Source organism: Aspergillus fumigatus, chromosome 4 (genome assembly GCF_000002655.1).
Source record: "Aspergillus fumigatus Af293 chromosome 4, whole genome shotgun sequence".
Classification (NCBI taxonomy): Eukaryota; Fungi; Ascomycota; class Eurotiomycetes; order Eurotiales; family Aspergillaceae; genus Aspergillus; species Aspergillus fumigatus.
The window spans coordinates 786,055-805,804 of NC_007197.1; the positions used below are offsets into that span (position 1 = coordinate 786,055).

General features: G+C 52.3%; 8 protein-coding genes across 8 annotated transcripts; 4 read left to right on the forward strand and 4 right to left on the reverse strand.

The window, feature by feature from the left end:
* Nucleotides 1-57: 57 nt before the first annotated feature.
* Nucleotides 58-1,479, reverse strand: AFUA_4G02810 (NAD-dependent epimerase/dehydratase family protein). The gene has a single exon (XM_741374.2). The coding sequence runs from the start codon at nucleotides 1,245-1,247 to the stop codon at nucleotides 243-245; it is 1,005 nt and encodes a 334-aa protein (XP_746467.1). The 5' UTR covers nucleotides 1,248-1,479; the 3' UTR covers nucleotides 58-242.
* Nucleotides 1,480-2,251: 772 nt separating this feature from the next.
* On the reverse strand, nucleotides 2,252-3,097 carry AFUA_4G02820 (isocitrate lyase/PEP mutase family protein; the record flags this gene model as incomplete). The annotated part of the gene is made up of 1 exon (XM_741375.1): nucleotides 2,252-3,097. The coding sequence occupies one exon, from the start codon at nucleotides 3,095-3,097 to the stop codon at nucleotides 2,252-2,254; it is 846 nt and encodes a 281-aa protein (XP_746468.1).
* Nucleotides 3,098-5,681: 2,584 nt separating this feature from the next.
* On the forward strand, nucleotides 5,682-7,201 carry AFUA_4G02830 (aldehyde dehydrogenase family protein; the record flags this gene model as incomplete). The annotated part of the gene is made up of 3 exons (XM_741376.1): nucleotides 5,682-5,699; nucleotides 5,744-6,523; nucleotides 6,545-7,201. The coding sequence occupies 3 exons, from the start codon at nucleotides 5,682-5,684 to the stop codon at nucleotides 7,199-7,201; spliced, it is 1,455 nt and encodes a 484-aa protein (XP_746469.1).
* Nucleotides 7,202-7,563: 362 nt separating this feature from the next.
* AFUA_4G02840 (SDR family oxidoreductase) lies at nucleotides 7,564-8,590 on the reverse strand (the record flags this gene model as incomplete). Its single annotated transcript, XM_077804524.1, has 3 exons — nucleotides 7,564-8,083; nucleotides 8,134-8,228; nucleotides 8,282-8,590. 3 exons carry the CDS (start codon nucleotides 8,588-8,590, stop codon nucleotides 7,564-7,566), a joined length of 924 nt encoding a protein of 307 aa, XP_077660671.1.
* A 428-nt stretch (nucleotides 8,591-9,018) lies between these two features.
* On the forward strand, nucleotides 9,019-9,537 carry AFUA_4G02850 (uncharacterized protein; the record flags this gene model as incomplete). The annotated part of the gene is made up of 2 exons (XM_741378.1): nucleotides 9,019-9,151; nucleotides 9,332-9,537. 2 exons carry the CDS (start codon nucleotides 9,019-9,021, stop codon nucleotides 9,535-9,537), a joined length of 339 nt encoding a protein of 112 aa, XP_746471.1.
* Nucleotides 9,538-11,493: 1,956 nt separating this feature from the next.
* Nucleotides 11,494-13,174, reverse strand: AFUA_4G02860 (glycoside hydrolase family 88/105 protein). The gene has a single exon (XM_741379.2). It carries the CDS (start codon nucleotides 13,012-13,014, stop codon nucleotides 11,908-11,910), a length of 1,107 nt encoding a protein of 368 aa, XP_746472.1. The 5' UTR covers nucleotides 13,015-13,174; the 3' UTR covers nucleotides 11,494-11,907.
* A 7-nt stretch (nucleotides 13,175-13,181) lies between these two features.
* On the forward strand, nucleotides 13,182-16,152 carry AFUA_4G02870 (uncharacterized protein; the record flags this gene model as incomplete). The annotated part of the gene is made up of 6 exons (XM_077804525.1): nucleotides 13,182-14,018; nucleotides 14,091-14,368; nucleotides 14,418-14,936; nucleotides 15,003-15,214; nucleotides 15,289-15,517; nucleotides 15,897-16,152. Exons 1-6 carry the CDS (start codon nucleotides 13,668-13,670, stop codon nucleotides 16,150-16,152), a joined length of 1,845 nt encoding a protein of 614 aa, XP_077660672.1. The 5' UTR covers nucleotides 13,182-13,667.
* Nucleotides 16,153-18,388: 2,236 nt separating this feature from the next.
* Nucleotides 18,389-19,635, forward strand: AFUA_4G02880 (uncharacterized protein; the record flags this gene model as incomplete). The annotated part of the gene is made up of 2 exons (XM_741381.1): nucleotides 18,389-19,309; nucleotides 19,483-19,635. 2 exons carry the CDS (start codon nucleotides 18,389-18,391, stop codon nucleotides 19,633-19,635), a joined length of 1,074 nt encoding a protein of 357 aa, XP_746474.1.
* Nucleotides 19,636-19,750: the final 115 nt, after the last annotated feature.

Here is a 19,750-nt window from a genome sequence, read left to right on the forward strand (position 1 = left end):
TTTTGACAGTGATCAATTCCAACGCAGTGTTCGGCCTCAGTTACGGAGGTAATTCCAACATCAACCTGTGCTCCCAGCAGACCTTTGACGATTTTAATAGCCATTTCTGGCAGCTAACGAGTGGTGTCTGGCTTGCATATCTGCCTGCCTTCTTCCCCCTCACAAATCGCTGAAAAAGGCGATCATGATCGTCCTTTGGGGTGAAAGTTATGGTGGGAACCTCTACTTCTTGAGATAAAAGTCTATCGCTTGGTATACACACCAGTGCTCACAGCATGGTATCCCTTCCTGCCGACCTTCGCCGTCAAGTCACTCCTCCACTCTTTGCCCATCGCCAACCTCTCCACCGTCTTTGCAAATGTATACTGTGGCTCCCACCCCAGCTCCCTCATCGCCTTGCTCGAATCGTACACCCGATCGATCCTCGAAAGATGCTTCCACCCTTTCTTCTCAAACACGGCCCCTAGTTCGGGACACAGCTCATTAAACACCTCGGCCGGGTTACGGTCCAGCTGGTCGAGCGTACGCGCATCATTCTTGAAGAGCGGCGGCGCGCTGATAATGTACTTTCCCCAGCGAATATCCCTCGCTTTCGCCATCGCGCAGACCGCCGCCCGCACAATATCCTCAATATCGCATCTGCGATACGCCAACTCCAACACCTTCAGGTTCTCGTCGGACATGGCCGCGCGGCGTCCCTCGTCGTCGTCCTCTTCGGGGAAAAAGCGACTCGTCCGCAGAACCAGTACCGGCATGCCACTCTGCTTGTGGATCAGCGCACAGAGATCCTCCGCTGCGACCTTGGTCACGCCGTATATGTTCTTGGGTTCCGGGACAACGGTTTCGTCGATCCATGCGGCAGGGGATCCCGGCTTGGGACTGAGTGCCATGCCGAAGGTGCTGGTCGTGCTGAAGAAGATGAAGCTCTCGATCTGGCGGGGAGATTTGGCCGATTCTTCGAGGAGCACTAGCGTTCCAAGAATATTGGTTGCGACAAAGTCTTCGTTTTGATGGCTGCAGATGTGCGGCTTGTGCAATGTTGCAGCGTGCAGGATGTGCTTGATGGGGTGGGACATCAAGACGGAGCTGATGAAAGCCCGATTCGTAATGGATCCTACCCTGGTGGTGGTGGAGGAGGGCAGGATATCGATGCCAAAAGGTGTGAAGCCAAGCTCAGGAAGGGACAGCATGAGCGCAGTGCCCAGGTGGCCTGCCGACCCGGTGACAAGCACATCATATGAAGACATTGATCTCGTAATGTGTCACAGTGTCGGCTGGAGTATGTATAGAGTCTCTACTTCCACAGACTCGGCAGAGTCAGTAAGTGCAGGAAGAAACCGACTGAATTTTCGTCCCGAGCGTTGTATTTAATGATCATGTGATTGAGTCTATACAAGACCGAGTTTACCTACCGGTCCATATTAACTAGTTATTTAGTTAGTTCGTGATTGAATATCTGTGACTCATACTGCCGTCGCTTCCGCCGAATAGTCAACTAATAACTCACTTGTTAGTTCACCAGTTATCGAATCGCTTATTAATCACCCATAGTTAGTTAACTAGTTAGCGATCCTGAGACGGACGCCATATCGTGGGAAAATCCAGCACTTCCTTGTAGGTGAATCCGTATGATTCTGTATGACTTGGTTGGAACTATCCAGGGCTTGTCACTCAACGTCTGGCAGCTTTGGCGTTATTTCAGATGGATATCACACTGTATGTAATTGTCGGAACCACACCATCACTGACAATAGTAGAGTTGGTATGTCGATTGTGCACGAGGGAAGCTGGTTATTATAGGAGCCGAATCACTGCAATTTGCATCAGAGATTCATGAATCGCGCAAAGAGAGGGCTTCTACAAGGATATCTTGAGTTAGACAGGTGACTCTTCGATCTTAACTGAGAGTTATGTATTCGAGCTCTGGTGGAGAAAGTGGGAGTGAGTCTGACGCTGGATACCTGAGATAGGTGACTTTGGAGGAGTTATTCCCTAGTAATGGCAGTATGATGTAGAATTTGTGTGCTATACAGAAGACTTGGTGAGAAAGATAAAACAACAAACGCACATTCCCTTCACCATAACATACTCACCATAGGATTAAATTCCTGCAATCTGCTACTTTTAAGATCATTGCTTAAGTGGGACGACCTCGGGTGATTCTCCGCGAGACTTGAGCATCATCGCAGAGAATGAGATCGACTTCTTGATGGAGGACATCGAGATATACTCTGGAGGAACACCGGTATCTTCAACTCCCCTCCTGGGCTCCTTTCTCCCCAGTTTGCGTCTTGCTACACTCGCTAATTCTAGCGTCAAACTCCCCGGCCTCGCCCAACCCAACCTGGTCGAAGAAATCCTTGATCGTGTGCCCCTCGCACGCTTCAAGGTCTGTTCCGTGGCTTTTAGAGCACCATACGACCGTTGCATAGCTAGCATCGCCGGAATGGATCCGGTACACGGGTAGATTGCCGTGCGAAAGCCCAGCCGATTCAGTCTGATATCTTGAAGTTGGGAGTGAGACCATAATAACCGTTCTGTCAGCATACCGCGATGTATCCTCAAATCCGGACTTGCTTACATTGGGAAGGACATTGATCGGAACGGGCACATCTCCCATCTCCTTGACCAGAGTCCGACACTCGTCCTCGGTGCGCGGGCATTCCATGAAGACCATATCGGCCCCCGCGGCTACAGCAGCCTTGAGCCGCTTGATCCCTTCATGGAAGGCCTCCGATCCGGCGTGTGGCCCGCCAAACCTCTTGGCTTGCCGCGCATCCGTTCGCGCAATGATGACAAAGTCCGGATCCTGGCGTGCCTCGACGGCGCTGCGGACGCCCTCAATGAAGACTTCCAGGGCCACGACATCTTTCCCTTGGAGCTGGCCACACCGCTTGGGGAAGACCTGATGGGATTGCGCGTCAATACAGATCAAGGCACATCTGGATCGCGAGCCTGCCATTACCTGGTCTTCGATGTGCAGTCCCGCGATTCCCGCGTGTTCATACAGTCGCACAGTGCGAGAAATGTCGAGCGGTCCGCCGAAACCGGTATCCGCATCGGCAATGATCGGTAGCTCTGTGTGCAGCGCGACCATGCGCCCCAATTAGAAGAACTCGGTCTGGGTCATGACAGAGAGGTCGGGTTCGCCGCAGTACGAGCCTGTGGCTCCGCTGCCGGCCAGGTACAGAAAGTCAAACCCGACCTGGCTCGCAACGCGGGTTGAGATCCCATCGAAGACCCCGGGTCCGATGAGGCATCTGCCTGGTATACATGTCAGGCATGCCACCATGGACGGCGTGAACGTACCTTGCTTCAAAGCTTCTCGAAAACGTGTTGTTGGAGTGTTATTTTGTATGCTACTCATTTTGCCGAGTTTATGAAGACATACAATGGCATGAACGAGATCGATCAATGGTACAGAGGCATTCTGCCCGCTCGCAAATGGGAGCAGATGAGGGATGAAGTCATCGTGACAGTGAGAGACACGTCAGTATGCCTCGATTGTTTTAGTGGGAGACGAGGATTGTCTCTTCTTGGTTGTTTCGAAATACTTAAATCTAGATTGCTGGTCGATTAAATGATCAATTCCTCTTTCGACCCGAATTCGTAGTTACAATAGCTGCAGCGCACGGCCATTGCTGCAGCATACTAAGACGGCGAAATACCGGAGAACACGCCATACGTAGGACGCATACCCTCAGAGGCCATTGTACACTAGTTATTGAATCCAAACGTCGTTCCCACGGCTGATATCTTCAAGGAACAAATCCTGCAGTGCCCGTCTGCAGGTCCCCAGGGGTCATTCCCTCTGTCAAGAATTGGAAGAACAAGCGCAGTAAGAGGAGGGAAGCAAAGGCGTTTCAAGGTTATACGCCGACCTTTGAGCAGCGTTAGTCTGTGCAGACAAGAGTGAGATTGAAATACCTGCACTCCCACGCATTGATCACGTCTAGACATAACGGCACCGCTGCATGATCAGGAGGTCCGCCACGGACTGGATCCTGACGCATGCCTCCGACGAGCATCGCTGGAGACGTCAGTTGGCTCTGTTCTGTGGCGGACAATACCCATCCGATACCTCAAGAGCGTAGGACGATAGGGTGCAGAGCACGTTTTCGACTGGAACCCAGAGGTCTGTATACTGTCTCTTCAACGTCATTCGTGATGTAGAGGAAAGACCAAACCTACCATGGTATGGACCCTGAGGTGGCATTGTGTCCCGCCGTCTCGACATGCTTGAGGATCTGGGAGCAGTCCGGTCCGCTCCTCTGGACATCTTCCCGAGTTCCCAGCAAAATTATGATGAGGTCCTGAGGACAGGTAGCCTTTGCAACGACGTCGTAATCGACGCATCGACACACCACGCAGCTCAGATCGGCGCCTCAAAGTCCCAGCCTGCGGTATATCTTTTAGAACCCACTCGTCTCCCTCCCCACACGCTGTTGTTTGCAATCCAGGCGCTCCAAGTTCCAGCCCATTTGCCAAAGCCGTGATCAGCATAGTCATACAAGAACCTGATAGCACGACGGGAAAGCATACCATGCTGGCAGGCTCCGAAAACACCAACGAAGCAAGCGGCGCCTCCTCGCTCATAAGAAAGGAATCGAGGAATTTCTGAATTGAAGGCCGATAAGCCAGCACGACAGGAGCCAAGCCCAGCCTGGTTCCGAAAATGGTCAATGAAGCGGATGCCTCGACGGCGTAAAACTCCTCTACTTAGGATCGCAAGCCTCGACCAAATTAGTACTGCTGCCCCCGATCTGGGCCGGCCCCTGAGCCTTGATGTGATCGTCTTTTGTTCGCAAAAACGAAAGCTCATGCCAGTATCAATGCTTACTATGCTGTATGGGACTGCCATCCCCGCCAGCGCTGTCTGATATTATCAGCCATAAAACCACTAAGCTAAAAGGCGTCTAGACCTCCGTTTCTAGTATAGTAGAAATGATAAGGCATCTTCTGGTTGACAGATATCTACCCCTCTTGTACTACCAGGCGGCATGCAGCATTTTTCAAGATCACGTCAGGGTTTAGCTCGTAGTTTAACTGCATAAACATAAGCACTCATTCAAGAGTGTGATAAAAGGGAACTCGTCCAAGAGTTGACTGAGGACCCCTTACGACTGTCAATCTCATCAGACTCAAGAGGACGTCGAATGTTGCTGTCTGGCATGTATAAATCGGACAAGATCGTATGATGGATTCATGGCGTCCCTGTTGAAGAATGTAGTCAAGAACCCACCCTATGCTCTATTCGCCATTCCCGGACTGCCTGATATTCCCATGTGGTGGTGCAACTCGTGTACTGCATATTTGCGCAAGGAATCAACTCCCGTCATCAACATCCGTAGCGGTTGGAGTGCCGGCCTCAACACCGATTGGACTGCCCCGCACAGCATCACAGATACTATCGCAGACGATCAGTCTTGGTATCACGGTGGCTGACTGGAAATAGCACTAAAGGAGGAGTACAATGCCGAATACTAACCAGACCAGGAAGAGTCGTTGCTTGATCGACGCTGGGCTAAACACGGGCTGATTGCTGGATGAGGGGACCGACCTGCCTGAGCCCCGTACTTAAGGCTCATCTTCTTCCTGCAGTGATTCGGTGAATCGTTATTATTCCCTGAGTCCTCAGTTTCAGTCAGTCTACTACTCCACCAACGTGTCAATTCATCATCATGTCTTTGGACATTACGGTAATTATGCCTTCCCCTCGGTCGCCGTCTACTAACCAGTCCAGACTTTCCACAATGTGATCAACAATGAGTTGACCACGACCTCGCAAACCCGTCACGGCATCAATCCTGCGAACAGGCAGCCCAACCCCGAGGTTCCCGTTTCGACTCAAGAGGACCTCGATCGAGCCGTTGAATCCGCTCGCCAAGCGTTCCGCAAATGGTCCAAGACCTCGTTCGCCGAGCGTCGCACCGCTCTCAACCACTTCGCCGACAAGATCGAAGCAAACAAGGAGGCACTGGCCCGGCTCATGACGCAGGAACAAGGCAAGCCGCTCAGCCAGTCCACCGTCGAGGTCGGAATGGCCGTGCAGTGGGCTCGAACCATCCCCACAATCGAGATCCCCGAAACGGTCATCGAAGACACGGACGAACACCAGATCATCCAGCGGTACACCCCGCTCGGCGTCTGCGGGGCCATCGTGCCGTGGAACTTTCCCGTCCTGCTGGCCGTCGGCAAGATCGTCCCCGCCGTGTACACGGGGAACACCGTGATCGTCAAGCCCTCCCCGTTTACGCCGTATTGCGGCCTGAAGCTCGCCGAGCTGGCGGCGCAGTGCTTCCCGCCCGGGGTGGTCCAGGCGCTGAGCGGAGGCGATGACCTCGGCCCGATGATCACGGAGCACCCGGGCATCGACAAGATCAGTTTCACCGGCTCGATTCTCACGGGCAAGCGCGTCATGGCGAGTTGTGCGAAGACCCTGAAGCGGGTGACGCTGGAGCTGGGGGGGAACGACCCGGCGATCGTCTGCGACGATGTCAACATCGATGCGGTCATTCCAAAGGTAATGTACCTCGTTTGTTAGCTGATGCGCATTCGACTGACGTTCGCAAAGATTGGGATCCTCTCCTTCCTCTGCTCGAGCCAAATCTGCATGATGGTCAAACGGCTGTACGTGCACGAGAAGATCTACGACGAGTTCCGGGAGAAGCTCGTGGCGTTTGTGGGATCCCTCAAGGTCGGCGAGGGCACCGACCCCGACGTCTTCTTTGGCCCCGTGCAGAACAGCATGCAGTACGACAAAGCCAAGGATCTTTGGCAGAGCCTGTCCGCAGAAGGCCTGACGACTGCCCTCGGCGGAACCATCCAGGACTCGGGGGGCTACTTCGTCCCCCCGACCATCGTCGATAACCCTCCCGAGTCGGCCCGGGTCGTGCAAGAAGAGCCGTTTGCGCCGATCCTGCCGATGCTCAAGTGGTCGGACGAGGCCGATGTCATTGCGCGGGCGAATGGCACCGACACGGGGCTGGGGGCATCCGTATGGAGCAAGGATATGACGCGAGCGCGTCGCATCGCCGATCAGCTCGAGGCGGGGAGCGTCTGGATCAACTCGCACTTTGACGTCTCGCCCAAGGCGCCGTTTGGAGGACACAAGACCAGCGGGATTGGCACGGAATGGGGGCTGAACGGGTTGATCGGGTATTGTAACTCCCAGACCCTGTGGGTGAAGCCAAGTCTGTAGCCTATGCAGTCATATCATTGGTAATACAACATAGTCGATTTTCGTCCATCTTCCATATAAAGGAAACTAAGCTACTCCTCCGGCCGGTGAGCCTTCACACGCACCTTCAAGGCAGCTCAAGCTGCCACCTGCCAACTTCATAACTGACCTCGTCCATGGTCAACAGCTCCCTGTTCCGAACCAATGCCACGACATCGAAGGGCCGACGGTGATGATGGTTGCGTGGGTGTACAGCAAGTCAGTCACTGAGCTTGAGAATGACTGGACAGCATATTGATGTATCTCTTCATTCCTTTACCCCTCTAAGTCACAGCGGAAGACGCGCGAGGTCAGTTCAGCTGACCAATTCTGTACAACGCTAATTACTTATTGACATAATTCTGATGCCATGTATAGTCCCGATTCTCCAGCAAAAACCCCCGAATCGCCTCCCGCGGCGTGGTGGGCTCCCGCCCCAGCACCTCCTTCATCAACGGATGGGTATGGCTGATTTCCCCCTGCGCAACACTGTCGTACCAGCTCACCAGCGCCTGGAAGAACTCGGCGGGCTTGCCTCCCTGGTCGTTTGCTGCGCTCAAGCGGACATACTCCTCCGGCGAGACAATCTGGAATCGGACGTTCCGCCCCGTCGTCTCGTTAATGACATCCACCGTCTCGGCGAAACTGATGGTCTCCCCTGCGGTCAGGAGGACGATCTCGTTCTCGTGGCCACCCTGGAGCATCAATCGGGCGTTGGCCTCGCCGAGTTCCTTTCGCAGGGTGAAAGCGCAGCGTCCGTCGGCGGGGAGGGACACGGTGGTGGTGTCAGGATACCAGTTGATAAACAGCGGGAATGCATCGGCGTAGACTCCTTCGCGAATCGAGGTGAATGTGAGTCCCGACCTGGAATGGTTAGTGAACTGTACATCTGAACATCATGGTCGGCATCTTACTCTCTGAGGAGATCTTCCGTCTGGAGATGGGCCTGCTGAATCGCCGCTTTGGAATCGGATTTCAACCCCCCGAATGCGAGCGACGTATACCACACCTGTCCAGTCAGCCCTTGTAGATGAAAACTAAAAAGATCGGGCGGGGATGTACGTGTTTAACCCCCGCTCTCTTGGCAGCCTCCACGAAATTCCGATGCTGCTTGATGCGCTTCTCATTGTCAAAGACATTAGTGCTGACAAAGAAGAGGTTCTCGACGCCCGGAAACGCGGCATCGAGCGTGCGCGGGTCATCATAGTCTACATGGCGAAAGGCAATTCCTCGTTCTTCGAATTGTTTCCGATTCGACTCCCTCGAGGAAGCGGCCGCATATTCTGAGGAGGGACGGTTGGCTTCGAAGTAGGCGAGGACTTCTTTGCCAAGACCGCCTGTAGCTCCGGTAATGAGATATTTGAGGGTCATGGTGTTTTTATCCGGTTGATTGGCATAGATCAGAGTTGACTCGTGTCTGATGTGTTGGATAGATTTATAGTTGGTCGTTAAGAGCTAAGTCGTAAGACTTAAGAGAGATGATTTATAATCAACTTGGGGGTGAACGAGTTAAGGTGACGACGTGGTGATTCGTAAGCAGCAGGTGTTTTAGATATTGAAGCCAATGGCGATGCACGATGGGCCAACTACCACCATAGAATCAGGTCGAATGACACAACTGAGAAGGATTGTCAGTATACGTAAATAATCGATGGCTGTATGATAGTATTTTCTTGTTGACACCGAAGAATCGAACCAAACATGTGATGATGTGGACCCCAGCATCCCAGGTCCACGAAAGCCACAGGACAACAAAACATCGTCCAACTGTCGTTTCAAATCAAATCTCCTCGTCAGCGATGAGCTCCATCCCCCGAACTTCTCGAGTGGTATTCGTCAACCGAAATACATGCTTATTCAACTACCGGATCGCCATCAATAACTCGCTCCTCTCATGTCCTGACGATCCAGATCCAGGATTTTCCCTGGTAGGTGCGTTCTCTTCATTCTTGCGCTCGTATGCCTCCAGAGCAATCTTAATCCCAGTGCATGCTCTCCGTCGCGCACGACCCGGGAGTTTCTGCGCCGCGGAGAGCGGACCGTAAAAGTGATTCGGAAGTCCACTGCATTCCACGCCGGCTTGGCTGCAGGAACGACACTTCCCGAGCGCAGCGTCGCGGTGGCAGACGGTCGAGCCATCATCGGTCCATTTCTTGACGCACGGAAGGCAGGGCGAATCGGTTGCGATCACGGACCTAGTGGAGAGTGGGGGAACAGTAGGAGCGGCTCGGCGGAGAGCTGGGCCTGGGGCGGGGGCTGGGACCGGCCCGGGAGCGGCGGAACGGGTGGATCGTGGCAGCGCTGGAGGTGGAGGGTGACTGGGAATCTGGCTGAGCTGTTGTCATGTCAGTATGTTTCGGGAGACCCTGCTTGTAGATGTCCTTACCACAATGGGCTCATCCGAGTCGCTGGTTTCGGGCTTTGTGCGCCGAGTTCTCTTCCTGTCTGACCCTGCGGGACGACTAACCACTGCGCATCTCTTCTTGGACTGATCCGTCATGTTGGTTCAAATCTCGTATAACAACTCCTAGAGAGAGAGCAGGCGAGTGACAATATGTGACAAGTCGAAGTCTGGAACGAGGAATTTTCACTATTTATAATGCTGTTGCAACGACTGTCACTTCTATTCACAATGGAGGCCACTATTGTTGAATCCTTAGATCAAACACCATTTGCTCGTCGATTGGATGTCATGATTTTTTCCCTATTGAGCCCAATTCAACAATAGGATCCGCATATCGACAACCTTGGCAGCATCAATGAGACAAAGAAAACCACAGCATAAGTGTACAAAGACTCGTTGACACCAGGCGAACTCTGATATCTTTGCCATCCCTTAGAATCTGATCCTAAGTGAGATTCCTTGACACATTGCTAAACTCTTGTAACTTGATAATACTGTTTCGATTCACCGACGACTAGCAATTTACTATGGCAAACAGAAATCAATGAAGGTTCCTTATTAGAGCTCTCATTCGCTCGCCTCATGGCTGCGTCGATCGCGCTCTTCACCCGCGGACTCCGTTTGATCTTCTCGAATCGTTCCATTACGGCTGGATCCGGCTTCCATCCCTTCAGCCTGATCGATTCGATGGCATACGGACATTTATCAAAGAGATGTCGTCTCCGCATGGGCAATCATCTCGCTTAGGTCGTTTGATGCCGCGATTCTGATTGTTCTGATTGGTCGAATCGGAATTCAATTGATCAGAGGACTGTCCTTTGAGCGTGGCGAACATATCCTTCTGTTCCCCACTGGTGAGTATTTCCCAATATCTTCGATATGCCCTGATCTCATCGAACACGTTCAGCTTGTTGGCCTGGGCCATCCAAATCAATCGAATGCGTGCGTATTCCGAATCGATCTTCTTCAACGCCATAAGGAACCCCCTCGTTCCCATATAAAGAATGGCGGTCCAACGATAGATCATATTGCTCCCGAATCGGGCAAGCGTCCTATAATTCAATAACTCTCAGCGGAAAGCCCAGGCAGGTGGTTGCTCCTCAGTGTGGATGACCGACAATACAACGTTCAGCGGTAGGATTGGCTAGCCTAGACGCGTATAAGTTTCTATCAAGGAAGAAATTCGAAATGATTCTATGGCCCTTGTTCCTTTGTCTGACGGCGCGAGTTTCCCATCAAGGATTCCTGCAACCGCCGTAGTGATCAGGAAGAAGCTTGGGCGTAGTGATGGTCCAAGTCTGGTGCATTTCTGGCCGGTAAAGAAACCTTGCTCGGATTTGTCCTATGTCTGGACTCTTTGCTAGTTGTCGTAGTGGTGTCCGTGCAGCTTGTTTAACCAGGCTCATTCCAGGTCGCGGGTCAATTTCCCGTAGGTTCTTCAACCTTGGGACCTTCGGATCTGTGGTACTGCAACCTGATTGAGCTTGTTGCTTTGATTTGTAGCCGGTTGTTTTTGATAAGCTCGTAGCTGAGTACGGACGTGTCATTTGATGCTAGGTCGGTGGTTGTCGAGAGAACCCAATCCGAAGTGTATAGCGGAGATTCGAGCATGCCATAAGTCTAAGACAGTTAGAAAGTTGTCCCAAGGGGCACCATCGTAGAGTACATACCATGCTATGCATATAGCAACAACGTAGAGCAGCTTGTTGATCTTCTCGGGTCAAAGATGTCAATTGGAAGTGCAGCAGCATCACGTGTTCTATGGGTGCTGGTACAGGCTCCGACACAATAAGCAGAATTATCCCGACACCCTTTGCTCGCTGAATCAGTTTACAAGGTCTCGGTCTTATAGTTATCTTCGAGGTTAGCTGGACTGTTCTGGGTTTCCATACGTGCCATTTCATCGATCGTGAAGCTATCCAGAATCCTTTCCGCCCCGCCCGCCGATCCCAGTGTCCTCATCTGAGCTCACCTTTACTGGACATGCCAATCACTTTTTGGGCAGTGACTGTATAAAACTGTGGATTTTCCATTGAATTTGGTGTCTATTATCCACCTGCGGAGAGCTGATACCGACAATGCCCGTACGATGCTCATCATAGACGAGGAACTGCAAGTCGGGAAAGTCTCTACATAACACAGTGAAGATTCTCGAGATGCTTGCTCTTTCATCAAGTCATGCAAGACTGACACATGGATTTCTCGCAGAAAACTATGTACAAAGTCAACTCCGGCCAACCAATCTATCAATGCAGCTCTTCGAAAGATAATAAAAGAACTGAACCTATAAACATGTCCGCAGATACTCTCCCAACGCCATGATCGCCATGGCTTGTCCGTATGGCATCGCCGTCAGTGGAATGTCCTTGTAGAACTGCAAGCAATCACCCATTCCTGTGCCGAAGCTGGTATTCTGAAGCTCGCCGTGCTCGTCCACGGCGCTCATCACGGCCGCGATCGCTTTCTCCGCGACGGGCCGATACTGCGCGCCAATGTACCGCTTGCGGACGGCTTTCAAGATGCCATACGCAAACCCCGCGGTTGCGGACGATTCGACATACGAGTCCGGATGGTCCAGGAGGGTGTGCCAGAAACCCGTCTCGCTCTCCTGCAGCCGCTGCAGGGCCTCACACTGGGCCTCGAGCGTGTCGATGAGGTGGATGCGGATCGGATCTGTCGGCTCAAGGTCGAGCAGCTCGATAATCTCAGGAATGACGATGGTGACCCAGCTGTTACCGCGGGCCCAGCGCGCTCGTGCAAAGTTGTGCCCTCCCTCCTCGAAGGTCCAGCCGTGGAACCAAAGCCCTGTCTGGGTGTCAAAGAGGTACTTGATGTGAACGAGAAACTGCCTCTTGGCCTCGGCAATGTACTCGGGACGGTTCAGGAGCTTGCCGATCTTCGCCAGCGGCAGAACGGTCATCATTAGCGTGTCGTCCCACAGCTGCTGGTAGTTCTCGGTCAGGTAGGTCGCGTGCTGCATGCCACCGTATCGCGTGCGAGGCAGCTCGTACATGGCCCATTCGGCCCAAGCATCCAGCCAGGGCAGGTAGGTCACATTGCCCGTCTTCTCATAGACGTAGGCCAGCGTCAGGAAGACAGCCATGGTGTTGATATTCTTGGTGGTGCCGCCCTCGGCGAACCGCGCAGCAAACCAATCTTCAATAATGCGCAGGAGGGACTCGTCGCCGGTCATCTCATAGTACTTCCAGATCCCGTACAGGCCGATACCATGCGTCCACTCCCACCCGTGCCAGGACTTGGTGTCAATAACGCGGCCATCTTGTAACCGCAGCAGGAACTTGCCTGTGGCGTCTCTGATGTTGACCAGGTTATTGATGAGCTGTTTGACGGTCTGATGGACCTCGGTCTGTGAGGGTCTCTGGGAAGCCATTCTCGTTTATTTGTTTGCGCAGCGATGGTCACTCGGCACGCATGCAATTCTTCTTTCTTTTTTTAATTGCTTTCTCCAGGATGATAAAGGTTGACTCGCTGCATCTAGCTATAAATCCTGCCACTGGTGATACGCGGAAGAAATGGGGGGAAATTCTCCGCGTGGGACGAAGCAGCCTTCGGGCCATCAACACACCGAAACCCAACGCCAAGCAGGAGCCAATTCGAATCCAGAAGCGACGGTATTGGCCGTGTCCAAAGCCGTTGCGGATAGGAATCGTTGAGTGGCTGTGATCATGCCAGTGTTCTCGGGCCATTCCACCCCGCTTGCCTCCCAGATCCAGTTATCTCCAGTCACTTGTCCCATGGGGAGGCGTTGCCAAGAAAGCCGGGGAAAAGAGTCAAGCCAGCAGGAAACCATCCGCACCGCCGATTTGTGTTGCGACCGGGGTAATGATCTCTCGAATTGGCTGTTTGTCTGAGACTCGACTGGCCTGGGCTGCTTTCTCTTGATAAAAAGGCCAGAGCTCCCCCCTTGTCTTCCTTCTCGGTCGGACCTCTCCCCCCTGTGCTGCTGTATCTGTTCGCACTGCTCTCAATCAAGCTTTGGTTCTTTGATCTCATTCATATTCCACAAGCTCTCTTTCTACCGTCATGGCAGAAAAAACACTTGCCTCAAACCCGGTGACCTCCAGCTCACCAGAAGCTGGAGATGACCAGAAGCAGCCCAAGGACATCAACCATGTCGAACGGGTGTTGTCTGATGGGCTCAAAAAAGATGAGGCCGACTACTCTCGGATGGACAAGGATCTCCAGGAATATGTGGCTCGCGGACAGGTCGATGTCGATGAAGCTACGAGCAAGCGTTTGAAGCGCATGATCGATCGCCGCGTGCTGATCATCATGATCTTAACGTATTTCCTCCAGGCTCTGGATAAGGGTACCTTGTCTTTTGCCTCGATCATGGGCATCCGCACCGATCTGCATTTACAGAACGGCCAGAAGGTAACTCTTGTCTTCCCTTTTTCACTGGGATATCTTCTCTGAGCGGCGGATGCTAATGGTCATCGCTCCTAGTACTCCTGGCTCACCACCTGTATCTACATCGCTGTCTTGATCGTCGAATACCCGACCAACTGGATTATCCAACGTGTTCCTATTGCCAAGTACCTGGGCATCAACATTTGTCTCTGGGGTTCTGTGCTGGCTCTGCATGCGGCTAGCAAGAATTTCACGCACATGGTCGTGCTGCGGACCCTGCTGGGTATCTTTGAGGCCTGCTGCCAGCCAACCTTCGTCTTGCTGTCCAGTATGTGGTACAAGAGAGAGGAGCAGGCGGCGACCGTAACCTACTGGTATGTCGATCACACAACGTTAACATGAATGCTCCTGACAATCCATCAGGTACATGATGAACGGTGGTCAGCAGATCGTCGGCGGTCTACTCGCGTACTGCTTCAGTCTGATCGGCAAGGACAAGGCCATCCACTCGTGGCAGGCTCTTTTCATCACCTACGGCGTTATCTCCGTGCTGTGGGGTCTCTTCGTTATCTTCTGGATGCCCGACTCGCCTATGCGCGCCAAGTGTTTCAGCGAGGAGGACAAGCACCTGATGGTTGAACGAGTCCGTGCCAACCAGACTGGTATGCAGAACAAGAAGTTCCGCGCCTACCAAATGTGGGAGGCCTTCCGCGATCCCCAGATGTACTGCTACTGCGCCATTCAGATCTTCACCACCCTGCCAACCAGCGGTCTGGGTGCGTTCGCCAACATCATCATCAGCGGCTTCAATTTCACCGTGCTGCAGACGCAGCTTCTCGCCATGGTCCTGGGTTTCTATATCATTATCGTCCTCCTGGGCTCCGCCTGGCTGGTCAAGAAGACCGGACAGAACCTGTTCGTCATGCTGGGTTTTGTCATCCCGTGAGTTTTCTTGTTTGCCCCCTTCTCTACTACTAGCGCCCCATCCACTGACATCCATGACCCCAGATCCTACATCGGAACCATCGTCCTCATGACCGTCGAGAACAAGAACTTGGGCACCAAGGTCGGCCTGTTAATCAGCTACTACATCACCCTCTCCTTCTGGTCCGCCCAGACCCTGTGTCTCTCCATGGTCTCCCGCAACATCGCGGGCGCCACCAAGAAATCCACCGTCGTCGCAGCCACCTTCGTCTCCTGGGCCGTCGGCAACTCCATCGGTAGTCCTCCTTCATTCCTCCCCCCCCCCCCCCCACAAAAAAGCAGACATCAAACTAACACGAATCTCATCCAGGCCCTCAAGTCTTCCTCGACAGAGACGCCCCCCGCTATTTCATCGCTTTCGGCGTCCACCTGGGCTGCTACGTCTGCCTGACCCTCGCCATCATCTTCCTGCGCTTCTGGCTCGCCCTCCAGAACAAGAAAAAGGCCCGTGTGCTGGAAGAGAATGGCCTGTCCGCGGCGGATAACAACCTCACCCATGCCTTTGAGGACCGCACGGACCAGGAGAATTTGCATTTCCGGTATATCTACTAAATGTCTGCACATGTGTTACGGTTCTCTGAGGGGTTTATTGATGTACATGTTGAATGTGATCGATTGGTAATAGCACAGCCTTTAATGTTTCCGTATGAGTCTTCTGTCGCGTAATCTTATTCATCTGTACCCGCTCAACTGTACTCTTTGTATATTCAACAGGGTGTTTTAGTTTTTCTGACGACCTCGGTCTGGTCAGTGTTGTAGAGTATTTATAAACTCTTGCAAGCACCCAAGGCAGTCTACGCTCCGAGCTACTCTCCGGCATAGTGCAGAAGACTAGAGTTCTGTGGATTTCTCCAAGACAACGCCAAGGCACTAATTACTATTCGGTTCGTCGTGTGATATAGTATTTAGTTTCGATAGTATACAGCCGCGGCTTGAAATTACCGCTTCGGTTCAGATCATATTCCACGAACACCTCGGTGCAAGTCATAACGATCATATACGCGGGAACTTGCAAGAGGGTGCTCAGGAGAACTGGCACAACGCTCATGTCCACCACACGCAGATTCTCGAGGCCGAGCACGCGGAATCGGCTGTCCACGGCCGCGTCCGCGTCACCGGGCTGCCCATCTTGTGCCAGACCGAACTAACTCCTGATTCGAGAGCGCTTGAGTAGGTCGTGGAAGCGCCTGGATTCTGCCGACGCAAGGGGATTGTCTGATTTGAAGAAGCCAGCCTCAACCTGACACGAGTAGCGTGACCATGGCCCAGTCCCGTCCTTCATCCACTGCGCCATGGCTCGGTCCATGGCAGCAAAGCTCGACCAATCCCTTGCCGTTAATATTGGGCAAACCACCAAACAGGTAGATACCATAGCTCTATAAAGCGAGAGGGTGGAATTATTCTGTCTTCAGAGTGTTGTAGCTCTCTAGGCGAGCTTGACGACACTGCGGTCGGGATATGGACAACAGAAGAAAGGATCGCTAGGGTCTTTGATAGCTGAAAGGGACAGAGGCAATTAGCAATGCCCTACTCCTATGTGTTCTTGGATCAAGTGCGATCGAATAAACCACTCATTGTATTGTCTCCTTCATGCCCCTCCATTGCGTCGTGGACTTCTCCGCCGTCAGGAAATATATTCCACAACCCATGGTGAGACTATCCGCGACCGGTAAGACATCCTCGACGGCAGCGATGATCCACCAGCCTGACAGGAATTTGAGCGCAACCTGCACAGGGAGCTCTAATAATCGGCATGAGACTCTTTCCGCCAGAGGCAGAGGTATGTAAAAAGCTCATCTTCAAGCATAGCTTATGCGGCCACGCCGGCAATCGAGGGCAGACTTTGCGACCCGGGTAGCCGTAGATGCATGGTGCTTCTGGTCTGAATTAAGTACCATAATTATCTCACCAGCAATAATCAAAACCGAACATAATATGAGATACATCGCTCATCAACTGCCATGTCGTTTAGTATCAACATTTAGTATGCACAGGAGCCGAGGACAGTTGGTCGGGGTCACCATCACCGAAGTAGGTAAAGAACCCGAGAAAAGTGGACACTTTTCCAGGTGGGGTCCTCTCGAATTTCGAGGCTTGCAATTGAAATTGAAGCAGCAGAGATCCAAACTTGTCCTCGCAGAGTCAAGGCGGCATTAGACGACCACTTGCCCAAACCAGTCACCAACGAAGAGACTCGTCATCGTATTGCCTCGGGGTCACCTGACTCGAGCCTCTCCCTGGGAGTCCGCATTAATGGTAACAGTCATATCTCTCGACATCTCGGGACGAATGGGAAATTTCTAATAATTCTCGGTTTCTGGTTCTCAACGTGGGTCAAAAATTTGCCCACTGCTTTTTCAAATCATCAACAAGCGTGTTTCTACCGCAAAATGAGTTTTGACTCGGCCGGCTCGAAGGGAACCGTGAACTGCTCAAAGGCCACAATATGTGGACCTCAACACTGGGCATCTGCCACCACGGAACCAACCTGACAACCAGAGTAAGACCATACCGTTGGAGGCAAATCAGCGAGCAGCACAATAATGACGGATGGAGAAATTTGAATCGCGTCTTCCAGTCGGCTGGCCCATAGCCATTTGAGCTTCACGACCACGATTCACGGACCCTTTTGTGGGCTTTCTGCCTCAGGCGACATGAAGGCATTCATATACCGTATCAGGTTTAGTGCAAGCCCCGTCTCTAATTCTTCCCCATAATTTTTCTGGGTCGATGGGAAATGATCGAATCGCCTCAAGGGCGAGAAAGCAGGGAATAAAAAAAAATGGCTCTCGAACCCCAGACTCCACAAGGCCCATGCGTTCGTTCCTTTTAACTTCCTTCACTTTCTCGTCTCCTGAACTTCTCCATTCATTCCCTTGTGCTTATTTATTTCGTTTCCCTTACCAGCCATTGTGTTTGTTGTTTGACACCGGCTTCTGATCGGTCTCTTCGGAGGAGAGGATCCCGCCGCCACCGCACCTTGACCCCATTATTCGGCAATTCAGAAAGCCACCACCATAGCCAGGAAATCTATGCTGCAGCATTGATCCCTGGTGGTTTGGTTGGTTGGTCAATCGATGTCCCTTCGACTTGCAATCTACTCCAGCATCGGTCACCATAGGAGATGCAACTGCGAGTAGTGACGGTCGAAACAAGGGCATTAGCGACTTGGTTATGACGAACGGGAGATTTGCGAAGTTGACCTGAAGAGGGTGGTTCTGAAAATGCTATGGCGCTCTACCTGACAATCGCAGACCAACTTGTGATATTCGAATTTCTGGCAAACAAACTTCTCTCGATATCCTTGCCTCATTTGCCGTGACTTTCTCAGCGGGGTCGTTTCTCTCGTCGCTCCTTCTCAGCAAGCTTCCTTAGCAACGCTCTTTACGTACACGACACTTCGTTTCATCATGTTGAACTCCATCACTGAGCTTCCTGAGGGTGTGGCAAAAAACTCTGAAATCCACAGCCTGGCAATACGGATCTTGGTGGTGGTGTTTAACTCGATCGCTCTTTACAATGCCGTTGAGCTCGTGATTCTCATTTTCCTTACGTTCAATCGCTACAGTGGCCTCTACTTTTGGAGTCTTCTATTGTCGGGTGTACTTGGGGTTATTCCCCACGCTGTTGGTCACCTGCTGCAGTTCTTCCGTATTGGGCCCATTGGTCTCGCCATCTCCATTGCCACTATTGGGTTTTACTTCATGGTGCCCGGCCAGTCGTTTGTGTTGTACTCGCGACTTCATTTGGTGGTGCAGAATCAGAAACTTCTTCGGCGCGTACTGTACATTATCATCATTGACTCCATCGTCCTGCTGATTCCAACGACTGTTCTCAACTATCTGACCGTCTACGTCGGCACCCAGCCCGTTATCAAAGGATACAATTTTGTGGAGCGAATGCAGATTTCCTGGTTCACCGCCCAGGAAATGTTCATTTCTGGAATCTATATTGTGGAGACCATCAAGTTGCTTCGGTTGCGGCCGGACAAGGCATCGAGCCGAAACAAAATCATGTATGAGTTGATTGCTATCAACCTTGTAATGGTACTCTTGGACGTGGCTCTTCTGGTCTTGGAGTATCTCGGTCTCTACACACTCCAGGTCACACTCAAGGCGGCGGTCTACAGTGTCAAGCTCAAGCTCGAGTTTGGCGTACTGAGGAAGCTGGTCTCTCTCATCCATGCTCCTCAAGTCTCGAGTACCACCGACGTCGATGAGTATCCCACCTTTGTCGACCCATCTCGAATCACTGGCGATGTTACACACGCGGCGCCGGTCAATCAACGCACCTCCTCACGCCGATGGGATGCAATCTCACTCGACAGCCTTGTTCGATCCGAACGGAACAGTCGACACTTTGAACATACCGAACCTCCATGACACTGCACATGACATCATCAACCTTTTGAAAATACGCACGAAATGTGCCTCAACCTTCAAAACAGGGCAGGACGGGTCCTCTTCCAGTGCATCAGAGTCTGGAATATTGGTATCGACCGCAGCCTGCAAGCACTTTTTGTCTCAGCCAGACTGAGATTCCGAGCAGCCGTCTGCACTGGGCTGACACCATTATCGGTATGAACATGACCTTGGCTCTCGAGCTTGGCATCATGTACGATTTCGGTCAGGACACACCTGTACACCTTCAGCCGTGATTCGGCATCTATCGAATGTGCCGTGCACTGTCCTGTCTGTGAAAACTCTCTCGACACGATTTGGAAAGCATGCCCTTGGCACCTCATGTACATCGGACATGTATCTTCATCCTAT

Bases quoted from the DNA above. Each gene is read 5' to 3' on its own strand.
- AFUA_4G02810 (XM_741374.2), bottom strand. From the start codon at position 1,247: ATGTCTTCATATGATGTGCTTGTCACCGGGTCGGCAGGCCACCTGGGC.
- AFUA_4G02860 (XM_741379.2), bottom strand. From the start codon at position 13,014: ATGGCTTCCCAGAGACCCTCACAGACCGAGGTCCATCAGACCGTCAAA.